Here is a 19,988-nt window from a genome sequence, read left to right on the forward strand (position 1 = left end):
CCCCCGGGCCAGGCTTTGGCTGTCCTCTGCTTAGGATAATCCGCGATGAGTGAGTTCGTTCCAGATCCTCGCCGGGATTTGGAGGCGCTGCAGAGCTGTTGTGCAGAGTCTCGGGCGGCTGCACCTGTACCTTCACCTGCGGCTGTGGGGTGAGTTATCCCGCTGTGGCGGCGGGACTGGCGCCTCAAATTTAGGAGTCGGGAGCTGGCGTGGACGGAGGGAGAGACTAAGGCCAACGACCGACCTGCTGGTTGAGGGGCTTTAAAGGCCCTGAGCGGAGGCTTTTTTTTTTTTTTTTTTTTTTCCTGGTGGTTGAGAGGCCTTAGAGGACTTGCGCGGAGACTCTTGTTGCTAGGCAACCTGAGGACGCCTGTCTGGATTAGTGGAGCATTTGCCTGTTGCTGTCCCCTTCCAGCTTGTGTTGTGTGAAGCTGTCCGAAGAGTGTTCTTGGTAGTGTAACTCTCGCTTATGCTTTTTCCAGCTCTGCCATTCTGATTCTGGGTTCACTCAGCTGGTTGGGCCTAGTCACCCGGACTATCCTTCTGTCCCACCTAGATGGTGAATCCCAGATAGGGGGAGGGTCGAGCGTTCATTCTGGTGCGTTTGCAGATGCCCTGAAATTTGATCACAATTTTGGGGTGATATGGGGGTAATTACTCTGCTTTGTTTGAAATTAGAAGTGTACTCCTAAATAACTGTACTCCAAAATAGGCTTGTCACCCCCCCCCATGCTTTAATACTAAAATATATCACAAATCGCTTTTTCCCTGTCTTTGATTGTGGGTTAGATTTGGTCAATTTATTGTTTGCTTTGATTTCGTGTAAGCAAATTAGAGCTACTGATACAACTCACCAAGAGAGAGAGAGAGAGAGAGAGAGAGAGAGAGAGAGAGGTGGTCCTTGGAATTGGAAATAACCCTCCTTTAAAATGGGCATGAGTTCAGTTACTTTTGGTTGTACCAAAAACATGGTAAGAGTTGGATCTGTTAGTTAACAGCGTTCATCATATGCTAGAAGTAATGTCTAGTAACTTGCTGCCCGCCATTGAGTTGGAGACAGAACGATTTGTATTTCGGTGTAGTTCTGAAATAACATTGTCAGGATTGGTGGAATTTGCTTATTTAAGAAATATTTATTAAGTTCCTATTGTTTTCTAGGCTTTCTGCTAAGTGCTGAGAGATTGGACAAGCAAAGCCAGTGGTGGTTGCCTTTATGAGGCATCTAGAGTAGTGGAGAATAATAACCACTGAGTATCATTCTTGCTTTAAATGCTTTCACTAGTTGTTTGAAGACAAAATTTAAATGTGATCATGTCATTCTTGGGTGTAGAGAAATGAAACTAATCAGAATATGTTTAAAATGTGTACAGGTATTCAACTTATTTATTGAATAAATAAATATTAAGTATCTGGTATAGAAAGGAGATGAGATGCCAATTTTCATGGGCTGTTAGAGTGTTGAAAAAAGTGGTGTTGTCTGTCATGCCGGTGGAAGTGATAGGACTTGGACATTTGAATATTTAAATTTTGCTGTTTTTATGATTTGCACATAAATTATATGATTTTAAGTGATGGATAGTGGTTTGAAATAGTTACTGAAGCATAAATAATGAATTGTGTGGCTGATGTGTGGAGTTCACTTCGCAGATGACTCAGCATCCCTCTCTTGGTCTCTCCAGCTTGGGTTTGCTTGCTGACCTCTCATCATCACGGTGAGTACAGCGCTTCTTGTATGTGATAAATCCCTCTCCCTACACCAAACCAATAAGAACTGTAAAAAGTTCCTTCTTTGTGAACGATATCTCTGAAAAGAAGCCATCTGCTAGAACTGTAGGAGTATTTTCAAATCTAGTAAATTGCGATGACTTTAAAATGTGTCTGTTATTGGTTGATAAGTCTTCCTGAATACTCTCCTAGAAGAATTCCAGGCTTAGGGTATGGGATTTCTCGGGGCTAGGGCTATGAAAATGGGGTGAAGGGAGCCATTTAGATAAGCTAGTAAGAAATTGGGACTCTTTCAGGTAAGAGGATTTCATTGTGCTTTTTAATAATAATAATAATGATGATGATGGCTACATGTATTGCTTAACCATTTTCCACGTGATATGAGAGGATGAAAAAGGTGTTAGCATTAAACTAATTTTACATATAAAAATATTAACTCAGAAAGATTCAATTTTTTTTTTATTTTTTTTATTTTTTGTGGGACCCTTGCCGGTGGCCGGGGATATGAACTGGCACTGGAGAGGCTGCAGGCAGCCTTGCAACCCAGCACTCAACTGCTGTGCCACCAGGGGAGGCCCAGAAAGATTCAATTCTTAACCAGCAAAGCATACCTTATGGGAAAGCACCAAAAGTGAGGATTTTAACTCAGTCTGTGTGATTCCAAGCTTGCACTAACTAGCGCATGCTATCTTTATATAAAAACAAAACAAAAATATTTTACTATTAGAATAATTGCAAGTCTATAATAGAAAAAGGATATGTGAGTGAAATATAAAAATGTATCCTTGGTTACAACAGATTGAACTATAAGATATATAAAATTTGGATGACAGAGATAATCATCTGATTTTTATTTTATATGTGCTTGCAAGTTAGTTCAACATCCACTTGCAAACATTTTTCCCATCATCCCATAATTACTAATCAGAACATTCACTCCATTTTATTCTTTGCATATATAAAGAATACTGTTTATTAAAAATATTTTCATCGCCTCTTCTGGCAAAATCAAAACTCATAAAGGTTTAGGAAGAGTAAAGAAAATAAATATACATTACTTTGTGTGAGGAAAGAGGTACTTGCATTAGTTTCCTGTTGCTGCTATAAAATATTACCACATATATGCTGCCTTAAATGAAAATTGATTATTTTACTGTTTTGGAGGTAGGAAATATCAAACCACCCCTAGAAGGCTAGAATCTAGATGTCAGTAGGGCTGGCTCTTTCTCAGGGATCTGGAGGAGAATCCATTCCTTGTTTCTTCTAGACATTTCTGGAGATTGCTCATGGCTTCTACATCCATATTCAAAGCTAGCTGAGTAACATCTTTACTCCTTTCTGACCTATGAATCCATTCTTGTGTCTTTTCTTTTTCAGTCTGACCATCTGTCTCCTTTTTATAACGACTCTCTGGTGTTTACATTAGGCTTACCAGTTAATCCAGGTTAACCCCTACATATTAAAATCCATACTTTAACCATATGCAAAATGTCCTTTTTGTCATATTCACAGAGTCTAGGGGATTGGGTCATGGAAATCCTTGGGGAATCATTATCCATATTTGTATTTGCCCCGTAAATATTATCCCACATAATGCCACTGCCCTGCAAAATTTGATTTGGTGAAAGATGAGTAAACCATGTTTTCTTTCATGTGCTTTTATTATATCATTTGTATGATATTTAAAAGTAGTAAGAATTATTTCATATGTATTTTACCTTTTTCAAAGTATACTGCATAAAAATACATGAATTTGAATGGATTTAGAGGTTAAAGGAGTTGCTGCTTCTCCTACAAGTCAAACACAGCCTTTCTCTGGAAAAAAGAAGCCATTACATGTATGTATGCTATATAATTTTCCTTTTCTATGCAATCCATTAATTGATTTCTTTCTTCATGACCACTTATGCTCACAAATATTTATGATCATTATTTCCTAGAGTTGAAAAACCGAACCACCAAAAGTAAAAATAACTATTTAAAATTGACCACTGCTTCAGGTGGTTTTCTTTTTCAAAATTAAGCTTAAATTATTATTGTTTTCTTATCTAAAAAAATCTTCAGAAAATATAAAAAATAAAAAGCATAGTAGAAACTATCAATATATATTTTGTTTTAGCTAGATAGGGAAAGAATAGGAGCTTATGTTGTTAGGACTTTTATTCTCAATGCTCATAACATCATTGTTGAATCATGACTTAGTTAAGTGTGAGTTTAAAACTTCTTTGTCCTGTTACCTGCCACATATTGAATAAATACAAAACTTAGATTAGAAATTCATTTAAGTGATGTGTATTTCCTTGTTGTTTTGTTCCAAATGTTGAATACTTACTGCTATTTAACAATCATGTTTCTATAATTTTTATCATTTAATTCTTACAACAGACCTCTGTAGCGGGCATTAGCCTGCTTTTAGGTATGGAACAAATAAAATGAAGCTTCTAGAGATTAAGCGATTTTGACAGGGTTTTGAACTCATCTGACTTCAAGATCTGTGCTTTTTACTCTGTTTTCAGCTGACTCCCAATATGAATAAGATAGTGCTTTGGGACTCTTATGGTTCATAATATTATGGGTTAAATTTGAATTATTTGATAATTTGAATCAAACCAACCCTTCCTTTCAGTCAAACCAATAAGTACAGTATTCTATCTTCTCTCATGGATAGTTTGGTTACCATATTATGGAGCCTTCCACTTCAACAGATACGTTAGTTTTTTCAATTAGCATTGATTCATTGCTTTCTTTTAATGTGTAAATAAAGGGTTTATGCCTACTGATTCTTATTTTTTTAAACTTTATTTTAAGGAAGGATGGAATTCCAAGTCACGGTTATTCCACGATCCTTGTCTACCTGTGTAAGTCACATTACTTCACATTAAAACAGTTTAATAGTCAAATATTTATAATACATTGACAAGGAAAAAAATGAAGATTATCTTTCTGTCAGTCTACATATATATTGGTGCAATATATAATCTTTAGAATATAGATAATAGTGAAGTACAGTAAAATTACATGTATGTGTGTATGTACATACATTAACATACATATATGTGTATGTGTGTATAGTGAGAGAGAGAGAGAAAGTGAGTGCGCAAGCGTGCCCATGCACTATCCTTGTGAACTATGGAAAAATTTGTATGCATGTGAATGACCTGAAGATTTTTACATCAAAATTAAAGTAGCTCTTATGGTAGGATGGTAAAATTAAAGTTAATACTTCTCATTTCATATTTTCTTTAATATTATTTCTATGTTTTATTGAAAAATATTGCTTTATTTATAAAATTCAGTTAAATGCATTTACTAAAGAGGTAGAATTTTTCCTTTTATAACGGGGATAGTTAAAATGAATTTAATGGTAAGTATATCTATGCTTGAATCTTGAATATCCCATTTTTTTCAATACTAGTATAATGCTTTTATTTATTTGTTTATTTATTTATTTATTTTAAAGATTTATTTACTTATACAAAGCACTGAGGTACAGGCCAGAGGTGCGGGAGGGTGAGAGAATTCAACAGAGACAGAGCAGGGAGCAGAACAGGACCCAAGTATACCACTGAGGGGAGCAGCAGGCGAGACAGGAGAGGTTTGCCTGGCATGTGAACCCGTGTGCAGAGGTGTGTGCAGAGGCTGCAGCAGCCTCACAGAGCAGCGCTCAACCCGCTGCGCCATTGGGGAGGCCCTAGTGCTTTTATTCTTAGGCTAGAAGATATTATGTTTTATACTTAACATTTTTACATTTTAAAATTTGGAAGGATTTTTTTTTATAGTCTTTCAAGTGTTTTACACTGCAAGGCTTCTTTGGAAATAGTGATTTGCTGGTCTGAGCCAATTGACATTTTTGTAAATTAAGAATGGGCAAATAGTCGCCATTTCTTGTCAGTCTACATAATAGCTATATTTATACTTGCTTAGACATAGAGTTAGATGCAAGTGCTAGATACAAAATACTGGCTGTAATACAGTCTGTTTTATACTGATAAATGTATAACACATGGTTTTCTGAAAGTGCACTATAAATTTTACTTGTTATTATAAATAAAGCTAAGTATATTTTAAGTTGATTATAAATTTTACTGATATAAAGATATGTGGCAAGAAGTTTACAAATACTGATAAAATGTTTTATACTTCACTCTTAATTGTAAATTTCATATAGCTAATAGATACAGGATGGTTTCTTTATTTTAGCTAAACTTTTCCATCTGTAGCCAACCTATGATTGCAATTGATAAACCAGTATAGTTCCAAAAGGAATGTTGGTTGACATTTACATTTATTGCAGAGCAATGTGAGTGATTTCTTTGCTGAATCAAATAATAATTTTGAACACCTATGTATTTCTTTATCTCCAAAATGGGCATAGCAATCTTTTCTCTAACTTTTGAAAGATTTTATTGGTAGACCTTAAACAATAAAATAGTAAAACATTCAAGAAATTTTTTTTCTGGCATGCAGTCTTATAACCACAACAGCGTACAAGACTCAAATAGACAATTCCTCTGCTGAATCTCATAGTTTAGAAAGGAGAAAGGCATTAAACAAGTTACAGAAATCAACATGCTATTTATGAATTTGGATAATCCTGATTTATTGTTTAAAGGTGATAAGGGAGTAAGAAGGCTAAAACATTTAAAAGTTGGCTGGGGTTAGCATTTGAACTCTCAGATATTCCTGATGCTGTCCTTAGTCAATTGCTGTCTCTATCATGGCTTGTACAATATTATATTTGGTTACATTTTTCTGTCCTCCAATGTACTATATTTAAATATTTCCTTAAGATGAGACAAATTGCATTAAGTAAAAGCACTAACTTACAAAGAAAATACTTAAGGTCTGGAGATTAGATTTCCTGGAGGAAAGATTTACTTTAAACATGTAAGAGTAGATAGCACTCCAGAATTCAGATGGCATTTAATATGTAAGTTACAATTTGAAAATTTCAAACTGTTTTAGGCATTTGGAAATGATGACATTTGAGAGACTTACCTGGCATCAGTTTTATAGCCCAGTTGGGAACAGTAAAGAGGGTTGAAAGAGATTAAAAATGTAGGATCATTAAATGAAACCTAGAAAAGAAAACTACAATTTTATTTGTAACATTTAGGTTATTTTCATATTGATAAAGTGAGACTTCATTTCCCTATATTTAAAATACAACACTTCTACCACATAGTGGTGCTGTAGTTCTAGGGTATTTACATGTGGCTTTATCTATAAACCTCTTTCTAAAGCATTCTGTTTTCTAAAGGTTTTTGCTTGTCATGTAAATGATTTGGTTGAATAGTCACATTCCTTATATCACTTTCATCAATTTTAATTTTCTTATAAGTGAGACAATTGCAGTGTGATCCATTTGTGCATAGGAGTTCTTAGTTTCAACTTCTCTTCTTAAACAGATGTGCTAAAAGAACAGCTACATAAAAGAGGCGTTCGTATTTTGACTGGATTGGGAAAATACCTGCAACAGTTGGACAAAGAAGGAAATGGACTTTTAGATAAGGCAGATTTTAAGCAAGCACTAAAAAGGTTTCACTTAGAAGTGTCTGAAAAGGTATGTACTGCAGATCACTCTGTGGAGTGGATAATATGTCATTCTTAGGTCATGTTTTTCATTTTTCTGAAAGGCAGGCATTGTTCTAAGCTCTGAGAAGATCTACTCTGGACTCTCAAGGTCTTCATAATCAGAGAAAAGAAGATAAATGATTATAAATATATGGTACATGTTAAATAGAGAATGCTTTCAGAACTCACAGGATAAATTCCAAGCTAGATATGGGAAAAGATCATGGATGAGTTCCTGCAGAAAGATATAACTGAGCTGAGTTTCAAAGGATGAAGAGTGTGGATTGGATCATGTATACTTCAGGGAAAGGGAAAACCTGGAGGCTTGGAGGGGAGAGGGTGTGGCCTGTTCCAGGAATTGCACATGGGTCATCCCTCCTGTCTCCCTGCCCTGAGCTCTCCCACGCCATCCCCTCTGCTGTGAATAATCTTCCACCAGACCTTTGCATGTCTGGATTTTTCCATCAGACATGTTTTCTGTACTGAGAGCCCCAGCCTGCCACCCCCTGTCACAAGGAACATCCCTGTCTGATCCCGGGTCTTCTGTATACCATTTACCCATTTTATTTTATTTTATTTTCTCCACGCCACACTCAGTGTTGTCTGATCCTGCCTGTAAATAGAATGTAAGTCCTGTCAGTGCAGGGACCAGTTGCTTTGGGTTTCTTGCTCTATTTCTAGCACTTCAAATAGAACCTGGCATACAATACAGCAAGTACTGAATAAACAGACACTGCATTAGCTTAAATGGAAGGAAAGAAAAGAGAGAAATGGAGAGAAATAAGCCTGGCAGGGTCCATTATGTCAAATCCTTGCATGGCTGTGCTAAGAAATTTGGATTTTATTCTGAAAGTATATGAATTTGAAACACATCTACCTCAAGGGTTTCAGATAAGGGATTTTTTTTTTGCTTCAAATGGTTTTGCCACAGTATATTTTGTGGAAGGAAGACGAGATTGAATTGATGAGATGTAGGTTCAAATTCTCACCTCACTACTTCAACTGAGATCATGAAATCTTTGAACTTTTCTGATTGACAGGTCCTCCCTGCACAATCCCAAGATAATACCTACTTAGAGTTGCTTTGAAGCTTACGTGAGATAATTATGTGAAAATATGCCTTAACTCTAAAATTCTTCTTTTTTTTGATTTATTTATTTATGCATACAGGAACTGGGGTACAGGCAGAGATGGGGAAGGGTGAAAAGATTCACCAGAGACAGAGTGGGGAGCAGAACAGATGGACTGACTGAAATACACTGCTGAGGGGAGCAGTGGGTGAGGCAGGAGAGGTCTGCTGTGCCATGTGGCTCGGCTCCCTGGCCGGGATTGAACTCATGCTGCAGTGGCTGAAATTGCTTCATAGAGCTGATGCTTAACCCCTTGTGCCACCAGGGAGGCCCCCTCAACTCTAAAATTATGTGCCAAAGTGAGGTTGCTTATAGTTGTGACATACCTGTTTTTTGTGTTTTTACACAGTCAGCCTTGTGACCCACCTAGTGACACACACTGAAGGTCCTCAGGATCATCTCAACTTCACTGCTTCTTTCATAAATTAAAAACAAGAAAGCAATAGGAAATTAAAATCCTCAGTGTCTTTCTCTTCACCATTAGGCAATTAATAACTAAGCAGAGTTAGACCCAGATAATCTGGGCTAGTCTAGTATACTCTTTTTGCTTAACTGCAATACTTCCCTTTTTGATTGACATGCTAAACTTTTATGATTGGATTCAGTAATGAAAACTAAAATAATTATGGAAGAAATCTAACATAGGATACGTATTATGAAATTGGAATAAGCTTCTACTTTTTCTCATTTAAAAAGTAATATTGCCTTTTTTTTGCCCTGTAATGTCACTGGAGACTTCCCAGGCAATGAGAAGCAAAAAGTACATAATCCCCGACCTGGGTCTAATTGTGGGACTAGTTTGCAGGAAGGCATAGTCATTGCCCCTGATTTTGAAATTAAAAAAAAAAAAATGATATGCAACCTAAATAGTCTAATTTGCATAGAGATACTATCAATGAATTTACTGCAGGTCTTTTTTTAAAAACTGAATTAGCATATTCCATTCTGTGCTCTGTCTTAGGAAGTTAAATAATTTTTTTTTCTGTTTTTCAATTCTTGAATATTATTTTTTTCAACTTCCAAATAATATCTTTTTATTCTAGCCCTCCATTATTTGGTACTACACTTGATCTTAGCCAAAAGGCGGAGAAGCGATAGTCCTTCATTATTTGAATGAGCAAATTCATCTTCTGTCTGTGCTACTTATGCTTATAAAAAGGTCAAGTTCATTTTTGTACTTCAAGCTTATTTACAGACACTTAAGGTCTGTGTCATGTACAGGCATCATGACAAACAAACAAACAAAAAAAAATGGTATCCGTTATTTAGATTTAGGAGGAAGCAGGGCATTTCAGGATTTAGATTTTGGGGCTTCCCTGGTGGTGCAAGGTGTTAAGTCTCAGCACTATCAAACTGTCTCCAGCCACTGCTGCATGAGTGCCTGGCCAGGGAGCTACCCACATGGCAAAGCAGTCCTCTCCTGTCTTGCCCGCTGCTCCCCTCAGCAGTGTATTTCAGTAGATCTGATTGTTCTACCCACTCTGTCTCTGGTGAATCCTCTCACCCTCTGCATCTCTGGCCTACACCCCAGTTCTTGTATGCATAAATTAAAAAAAAAACTAAAAAAAAGATTTAGTTTTTCTTATTAAAGCTTTAATTTAAAAAAATTAAGAGGAAGTAGAAGAGAATATTTTTTTGAGTACCCATTACTTGTCAGTCACCTTGGTAGACATTTTATTTACATTCTCATTTATAGCTAGCAGTGACTGAGTCACTGAAAATGTAATTACCTGAATTTAAGAAAATGCCAGGCTGTAATTTCTTTATGGTTAGGAACTCTTTGAATTGAGAATTCCATTAAAAAGGGATTTGTCAAAGAAGTAAATGGTAATGGTAAAATGAACAAACTGGCATAAGGGATTTAATGAAAATAAACCTTTCAGTGTAAATTAATGGAATAATAGAGGGTCATTCAAATTTCCTATACTTTCAAGGGTGAAGAGTAGCAAATATACAATTTGTGATCCCAATGCTATTGGAGGTATTCCAAACCTGAAGTGACTTTTTAATGGTCACCGATATATTATACATTAAAAATAATTAAATGTTCAAGTCTAAATAAGTGATAAACATTTTTTGGGGGCCATAGTAAGGAACTGAACTTAAAAATATTTATTCATGACTTATTGCCATTTTTACATGATTATTAACTTTACAGAACTTTCCAGCAGAGTTCCTTGAGTAGCTTTCTTAGTGCTTTTGCATTTATATATAACTTTTTGGGGATTTTCTTATTTAGTCTGCTACTTTGTCTAGGGTAAAAAATAAAAAGATGTACCAAAATACAATTATGGTGATTGTTGTTGAGGCCATGTAGAACTTAGAGGTGTAACAGTGGTCTCTATGTGATTATTTCCAGGATTTTGAATCTCTATGGCTAATTCTAAATGGCAATGGCAAGGTTGATTATGGAGAATTCAAACGTGCCATTATTGGTGAATGAATGAATATAGGAAATCATTTGTTCGAAAGGTAACTTTGTTAGGTAATATTTCAAATAAATAATAACTTTTAAACAGTTGCTAGTTTTGTTACTTAAACACTTTAATGAATTATGATTGAAAATACTTTTAAATCCCTTTATCTGTAATATTTTGGTTTAGTAAAGCACAGAGAATTATATATACATACAAATCTTCCCAGATAAAGTAAAATATGTATATTTTAGGGAAATAAAATCTGAAATAAATTTTGATTCAAAAATTACTTATTCCGGCTCCATAGCTCAGGGGTTAGAGCACTGGTCTTGTAAAAATTACTTATTCCATAAATTTCTGTCTCCATAAATTACTAGCTTTATATAAAACTATTTGTGTTTTTAAATATCTGAGTTTCAGTTTATTATAGAGTTTGTATAAGGATTGAATAAAATAATGCATGTGAACGCTTGGCTTTGTGTCTGACTCAGGGTGAAGGCTCATTATGTATTATTTTAGTATGGTGACTAAAAGGTGTTTCTCTGATTTTTACAATAAATGTGGCAAATATTATAGTGAAGATTATAATGACCACATTGTTAGAATTTAAAGTTTGCTTTGATTTTTTAATTTTTTTTTATTTTTATATTCCCCACACAGTTACAACCCCGATTTTGACCCCAATCCCTCTTTTCCCCCCACCCCCCTAAAAAGTGTCTCTGGTTCATAGTTGTTTGTTGATTTTGATTTTTTTCTTTCTTATAGTTATTTTTCTTCCTGGTCCATGTTTAGGTTTTCTAGATTTCTGTTATGAGTGAGACCATCCGGTATTTTTCTTTTTCTTTCTGGCTTATTTTGCTGAGCATGATCCCGTCCAGCTCCATCCATGTTGCTGCAAATGGCATGTGTTTATCAAATGTTCACCGTCATTTGCAATCAGGGAAATGCAAATCAAAACTACAATGAGATACCATCTCACACCAGTGAGAATGGCACATATTAAAAAAGCTAGCAACAACAAATGTTGGCAAGATGTGGAGAGAAAAGAACTCTCCTGCACTGCTGGTGGGAGTGCAAACTGGTCCAACCACTATGGAAAACTGTGTGGAGATTCCTCAACCTACTAAAGATAGAGCTTCCATATGATCCAGCAATTCCACTCCTAGGTATTTACCCAAAGGACACAGAAACATTAATTCCAAAGAGCACCTGCACCCCTATGTTTATAGCAGCACTATTTACAATAGCTAAGCTTTGGAAACAACCCAAATGCCCAAAAATAAATGACTGGATCAAGAAGATGTGGTACATATACACAGTGGAATATTACTCAGCATTCAAAAAAGATAGCTTTGATTTTTTATAGGAAGCTCCAAAATACTCAGGTTCTAGTAGTCATTTTATTTTTTTCTCTCAAATTTTATTGCATTGCAATTCAATTAAATAAATACATAATTTGCAATCTTGGAAGTACAACTTTGTACCCCCGCCTGTGTTCCTGCCTCACCCTCTGTCAGGTCTCCAGTGCCACAGCCCTATCACTTACACTCCCCACTCTTTTCCCCTCCCCGCAACCCGCTCTGGTAAACAGTACATTTTTCACAGTCTAAGAATTATTCTTGTTGCTTTCCCAGTTTGATGGTTTGATTTTGGTGATTTATATTCTGCAAATGACTAAAACAATCTAATAACTATATTTTAATTGATTTCACTTAGCATAATTACCTCAAGATCCATCCATTTTGTCCGTAAAGGTACAATTTAATCTTTTCCAGTAATTGAGTAGTATTCCATTGGCTATAGATTCATTAATTCTTTTATCCAGTTGTCTGTCATGGGCATTTAGGTTGGTTTCATGACTTGGTTATTGTGAATAATGCTGTGAACACAGGATTGCATAAATCATTTTGCATCAGTGTTTTCACATTCTTTGGGTAAATACTTAGAAGTCGGGCCTCCCTAGTGGCACAGCGGGTTGAGCGCGGTGCTGTGAAGCTGTCTGAAGCCTCTGCAGTGTGGGTTCAATCCCAGCCGGCTGGTGAGAATCCCACATGGCACGGCAGACCTCTCCTGACTGGCCTGCTGCTCCCCTCAGCAGTGTATTTCATCGGTCTGCCTGTTCTGTTCCCCCTCTGGCTCTGGTGGATTCTCTTTTAGTCTTTTAGTCTTTTTTGTCTTTTTTTAGTCTTTTTTGATACAGGCCATTCTTATAGGGGTCAGGTTTTCATTTGTATTTCCTTTATAATAAGTGATGTTGTCTATTTTTCATGTGCTGTAGGCCATTTGTATGTCTTCTTTGGAAAAGCATTTATTTAGATACTTTGCCCTTTTTTTATTGCATTATTTATTTATTTATTTATTTATTTTTGGGTTATTGATTTGTCTAAGTTCTTTATATGTCTTGGATTAACCCCTTGACAGACGTGGGATTTGCAAATATCTTCTTCCAGTTCTTATGCAGTCTTTTTCTTTTTGTTGTGGTTTCCTTTGAGGTATAAAAACTTTTTAGTTTGTTATAGTCCCAATTTGTTTATTTTTGCTCTGTTTCTCTTGCATTGTAATTGTGTCCCCAAATACATCTCCGCAGTTGATCTCCAAGAATATGTCACCAGAGTTTCTTTTATGTAACTTAGTTTTAGATCTTATATCCAAGTATTTAATCCATTTTGAATTAATTTTTGTATACGGGGTTAAGTAAGGATCTAGTTTCATATTTTTGCCTATGGCCACCTAGGTTCCCAGCACTTTTTTTTTTTAATATGTATATATATATTTTAAAGATTTTATTTATTTATTTATACAAGCACTGGGTACAGTCAGGAGCGCAGGAGGGTGAGAGAATTCACCAGAGCCAGAGCGGGGAGCAGAGCTGGCAGAAGGACCAAAGTACACTGCTGAGGGGAGCAGTGGGCGGCAGGAGAGGTCTGCGTGCCATGTGGGACCCTTGCCAGCGGCTAGGGATCAAACCAGCACTGCAGAGGCTGCAGGCAGCTTTGCAGCCCAGCACTCAACTGCTGCACCACAAGGGGAGGCCCTCCCAGCACTTTTTTTTAAGAGGCTCTTTTTTTCTCATTGTATGGTCATAGCCCCTTGGTCAAAAACTAACTGTTCATATTTGTGCGGCTCTATTTCTAGACTTTCTATTTTATCCCACTGGTTTGTGTTTGTGTTTTGTTCTAATATCATACTCTTCTTCTTTTAATGTTTTGTTGTTGTCTCACATTATTGTTTATATTTCTTATTTTATGTTCCTATTTATCAACTTACTCAAGGTTTTGTGTTGTTCTGGTTTGCATTTAATTTTTTTTTTCTTCATATTGAAAAACTCGTCAGCATTTCTTGTATGGAAGGTCTAGTGATGGAAAACTACACTTTTGTCTGTCTGGGAAAGCCTTTATTGGATAATACATTTGCAGGATAGAATTTTCTTGGGTGACATCTCTTTTCTTTTAAAACTGTGACTGTGTCATTCTATTTTCTTCTAGACTTGAATGTATCTGCTGAGAAAGCTGATAAAAATATGACTGAGGTGCCTCTTTATGTTACATTCTTCTCTTCTTCCTGCAGTGTTTAATTTTATTCTTTATCATTAACTTTTGATAATTTAACAGTGATGTGTCTTGATGAAGGCCATTTTGTATTTTGAAATTTTGGTGTTCTTTTGGCTTCCTCGGTATTTATTTTCAATTCGTTTCTTAGGTTTGGGAAGTTCTCAGTCATTATTTCTTTGAAAAGGGTCTCCATGCCCTTCACTTCTTACCTTCTGGAATACCCAATATCTCTGTTTCCTCTTCGAATGAAGTCTGCTATTTCTTGTAGAGATTCTTCATTTTTCCTAAATTTCCATTTTCCTAAATTTTCATTTTTCCTAAATTTCCATTTTTCCACTTGGGTCATTTATATCTTCAATTTCTGACATTTTTCTTCCTGCATAAGTCTACTGAAAATATTTTCTATATTTTTCCTCATTATATTCAGTCTCTCTCTCTCTCTCTCTCTCTCTCTCTCTCTCTCTCTCTCTCTCTTAAATATCCTCAGTTTCTTTCCTGGTGAGTTCTTTCTATTCCTGGGTCTCTTTTCTAAGAACCTCACATGTCTTTCTTTGAGCTGCTAAGATAATGTTGATAGTTTTTTCCCAAGAAAATATTTTGTGATATTCAGTGTTGTCTTGAATTAGAGAAGCATTACAATAACTGTATTTCAAAATATGGTATTCAAAGTCAGGAAATAGAATAATAAAGCTCAATTTAAAAATGTTTTGTGGGCCTCCCCGATGGCGCAGCCGTTGAGGGCTGGGTTGCGAAACTGCCCGCAGCCTCTCTGGCACCAGTTCGATCCCCGGCTGCTCTCCTGCCACCAGAGGAGGGTCCCACATGGCGCGCAGACCTCTCCTGCCGCCTGCTGCTCCCCTCAGCAGTGTACTTCGGTCCTTCTGCCTGCTCTGCTCCCCACTCTGGCTCTGGTGAATTCTCTCACCCTCCTGAGCTTCTGACTGTACCCAGTGCTTGTATAAACAAACAAACAAACAAACAAACAAATAAATCTTTAAAAAAAATGTTTTGTTTTCTTACTGTGATGGAATATTTCCAAGCTCATTTTTTATGAATTATTTCATTTTATATAATTCTTACATAATTTTTCATTTTGCATAATGTATGCATTTTCATTTTGGTTATATTCCCCATGCAAGCTCATTTTTTGAATCAAAATTATTTACCTGACAGTTTGTCTTGGCCATTTTTCAGTTTCATGTGAATTCTGAGCTAGATGTTACTTGAGAGGTCTTTTACCCAACCCTGTACTGTGTAGCTGAGCAAAACCAAACACAGGTTTGGTTACTTTCTCAAGGAGAGAGTGCTGGAAAGTGGTAATACTTGAGTGCAGGTCTATCTTGCTCCAGTGTCTTTCTCCCTGTATTCGTAATGTGTCCTGTATATACCAGTTTAGTGCTTTTATACTGCCCTGTTTAGAGGTCAGATTAGGTTCTCATGTCTAATGTTTTCATAAAAAAAAATAACACTTCTTTTGTAGGCCTTTATGAAACTGGATTTCAACAAAACTGGCAGTGTGCCTATTATAGAAATTAGAAAATGTTACTGTGCAAAGATGCATCCTCAAGTAATTTCAGGTAATTAGTATGAGTGAAAAAGCGTTATATTTCTAAAATTTTAGTTAATAAATAAAGATATTTAAATTATATTAATTGATAGCATGGACTTTAGACCATAAGGGAAGAAATAAAAATTATTTTTTAAACCAGAAAAGTGAGAGCTGCTTGCCCCTCTTCATTTAAAAACTCTCAGGTGTGTCATCTATACTTACCTTTTTTTGAGTGAATTTTTATTTCCTGTGAGATGTGATGAATTTGAGTTAGAAAGAATCGAATAGATTTAGAGAATAGATCATAGCATATGCAAGTTCACCAACTTAGCTTTACTGTATCTGCTTATATTTGAAGACTTAAGGCAGAATAAGGGAGTGTCTTTCTCTAGAGTGGATTTATACATATAACAAACGCATGTCTATACAAATTTGATGATGTAATAAATATTGCAAAATAATTCTAAAGATTCATTTTCTACTATATTTCTTAAGACTTTAATTTTTATACAATTGATTTATAAATGAATTAGTGTTACAAAGACAGCATTTGATTACAGTAACTCCTTTCCATTACATTTCCCTTTCTATGATTATTGTTATTTAGTATATATATTTATTTATAGTTAATTCCTTGGAATTTTTATAGCTTTGTATTTACTATAAATATCTAATATTTTTGAAGGTATTTTTAACACCATAAACACATTGCTATGTAGTTTGCTGTTCATACTCAGCAATGTGTTGGAGCTCTTTCCATGTTAATCCATACTGAGACACCCTATTTTATGTTTTTAAATCACTATTCCAGAGTTTACCTAGTTGTTCTTCTGTTTTAGACTTTTAAATTTCTACTCATTGATGTGTAACCAAAGAAGCCATGGGTACAGTTGTGACTCCTTAGGTCTATTGCCTATTGTTTCTTGACAGTAAGTCCTATAACTACCATGAATGCTACATTTTAAATTTTAATTGATACTTTTAAATTACATGATAGGATTGCTCTATCATATTACACTGCCATTATTTGGAGAATTCATTTTCCTTATCTCCTGGCCAACTCCTTAGTTTTTGCCAGTCTGATAGATGAAAAAATATTTTTTTCATTTCCCTGGTTACTATGGAGGTTAAAACATATTTTGTCTATTTATTGACCACATGTAAATTATATTTTATGATAGTTTCTAACTAGTTTTGATTATATACTATTAAATACAGTGGAATGCTATTACTTAAGAATTTTATTCTTAAATATTAAAAGTGATACACCATTGTTGGCTTCTTATCATCATTACAAATGGTTTATTATTATTGTTTAGTTTAAAAAAACAGATATTGTAATAGAAATAAGGCTGATCTACACTGGCTTTCCAAATTTCAAATTATGTATTTCAAGACCAAGTAATGTAAGTTGCTTATTGGTGACTTAAATAAACTGTAATTGCTGTAAGAGATTTCTATTATTATTTAATTATTTTTTGTATATCTTTTCCCTTTACATCCATGCCACTCGTTTTCTTTTAACTAGCAACATGAAAGTTCACTTATTTCAAACTCAGGTGATAGCCATGCCATGTTTTTTTCTTTTTGTCTTTCCCTTTCTTCTAATATCAAGGAAGTTGCTTAATTAGCTTTAGTTTCACTATATTGTCCTTGTTTTTGTTATTGTTGGCTAAGCCTTTGTTAATCCAAGAAATTCCATGCTTCCCAAAGAAATGATATTTAAACTAAGATTGTTCCTTCCCTTTAAATGGTCATGGTAAAATCAAAGCCACTTATTTCAATATGTTATTATTCTTTTACTGAATTAAAATAATCAAATGAATTTTAGAAAGAAAATGGATCAGATATTTTGTTTTCTCTTTAAATTGCAATGTTTTATACAGATGTGATTGTCACTTGCATCTTCCTATGCAATAAATATATATGACACAGTGGAACTAGCCAACTTAATGTCAGAGATTTAAATGGAATGATTTAATAGTGTGAAAGTTCTTCCAGCAAAGATTTTCATAGACCTCTGAATCCTGTGTTTTTAGTAATATTTTCTTTGTGTTGTCTGGGTAGGTGATGCCTATAAAAACTAATGCTTGAATATAGGCATGCCTGTGAAAGGCATGGCATTACTGTATTGATATCCTATAAATCTTTGAAAGTATTTGATTTCTTTGCTCATATCTAATGGAAATGAAGCCAAGTCCTTCAAAACACTAAGAAATACAAGAATACCTGTAGCAGTGACTATAAGTGACTTATTTTGCCTATATGTTAAGATAGACCCTATCAGAAACTAAAAAGATTTCCTCAAATGTGTATTCAAACCATTTCCATCAAATTCTATTTGATGCAAGAAAATGTTTAAATAATATGAAAGGTAGTTGGACATAGGATTTCATATTGTTGAAAAGATTTCATTAAGTATTATCGTCAATCATTTTACTAATCTATTAAAGATATTTTTTCATAGTCAGTACTATTTTACAGACCATTCTACAGAAGAAGAAATTAAATCATCCTTTCTAGAGACATTAAAAGACGCTTGCAGCAAGTCTGATGAAGTGTCATATGGTGAATTTGAAGATTACTATGAAGGCCTAAGTTTAGGGATAGTAGATGATAAAGATTTTGTTAATATTTTACATACTCCTTGGGGGATTTAGTTTTTAAAAATGTTAACCTTTTAAAGGAGAGATTAATTGAAGGTAAAGTTTGATCCAACATTGCAATATATTTTTCCAGGACTCCAGATGTAGAGGTATGTGTATGTTCTTACACATGTATGAGTGTTTGCTTATGTATACGTTTATAAAGATCTTTTTGATTTGTTACTTATCTTGAGCATGTTTTATTTGAATATATTTTAGAAGATTCTTTAAATTAATCTTCATAGGAAAGTTACTTCTATATCAAGCTCTGCGAGACCATCTGTATAATAAACAAATTTCTTTTCCTTTGGTTTTTGCCATCAATCCCTCAAATGTAATTGACACTGCCACCATTCTCAACTTGATAAATGGAAATTGGGCCCAAAGCCTATGAAATGGAAATAATTCAGCCTGTTTCAAACATGAAAATGTTAAAGAAATTGAGGTATATGCAAGAGAATTTTCCGAACAGTGTGATTATAGATATTTTCTATAACATAAATATTTAGAATATCAATGGCCAACCCCTAAAATGTATAAGCACTAACTTGTCTTTATAAATTCTTGCTTTCTATATTGTGTGCTGTTTGTGCAGTAGAGCTGTCCCCTAAAATTAATGTATGTTATTCTAGACATCGTTTTGGTATATTAAATGACTGAGACATTTTCTTCTAAATAGATATTATTTAATGTTTAGATGTGCATAATCATTCTTTGTAATTTTTTCTGTTTCTTGCTTCTTTGTAATACAAGAGAAGAGAAAAAAAGATTTAGAATTGTTTTCAACTTCATAATTTTAATTTTGTGTTAAGATGCCATATTTGAAAAAATTAGCATTAAGAAAATAAGAAATGGTTTAAAATGAAAATATGCACTTTGTAGAATATGACTTTGGCATATAATGTTATTCATTTATAGCCTTGTCAAAATTATCAGAAATGTGTAAACACAATAAATTAAAAGTATTTGAGTAAATAAGAAAATGCACTATTAAAATATCAGACAGAAAATATAAACAAATATTTTAGTGATGTGATGTTTCCATTAGCTAAGTTCATTATTTCTTGGATATTTTCCTGAATTAGTTATTGAAATTAAAGGCTGGAAGATGTTTTGGCAGAAATACATCTAAACTATTATTTCTGAGTCACACCCTTTTTCTTGAAAAATTTCGTACAACTGTAGTCATCTGAAATCCTAAAAATTGCTCTCATGTTCAAATGATTAATATTGTGTGTACTGAGTATGCATATTAGTATTTTTCATTGATAAATTTTTATTAGGTCTCATAACAGTGTATTCTTAATTTTCTGATGAATAGCATCAGAACAAGTATCAGTTATCATTGTAAAAAAGGGGGAGGAAAGTTCTTCCAGAATGTGACATATTAATATGAT

At 34.6% G+C, this 19,988-nt stretch overlaps 1 protein-coding gene across 1 annotated transcript; it reads left to right on the forward strand.

The window, feature by feature from the left end:
- The first annotated feature begins 1 nt into the window (after position 1).
- Positions 2-19,247, forward strand: LOC119247494 (calcyphosin-2-like). The gene is given in 8 exon segments (XM_054696213.1): positions 2-149; positions 3,455-3,563; positions 4,538-4,583; positions 7,134-7,288; positions 10,789-10,864; positions 10,867-10,901; positions 15,878-15,974; positions 18,431-19,247. Coding segments are annotated over 7 exon segments (666 nt in total). The 5' UTR covers positions 2-149; positions 3,455-3,482; the 3' UTR covers positions 18,607-19,247.
- The last annotated feature ends 741 nt before the right edge of the window (positions 19,248-19,988 follow it).

This window comes from Talpa occidentalis, unplaced genomic scaffold (genome assembly GCF_014898055.3).
Source record: "Talpa occidentalis isolate TD23 unplaced genomic scaffold, MPIMG_talOcc4v2.1 talOcc4.16, whole genome shotgun sequence".
Taxonomy (NCBI): Eukaryota; Metazoa; Chordata; class Mammalia; order Eulipotyphla; family Talpidae; genus Talpa; species Talpa occidentalis.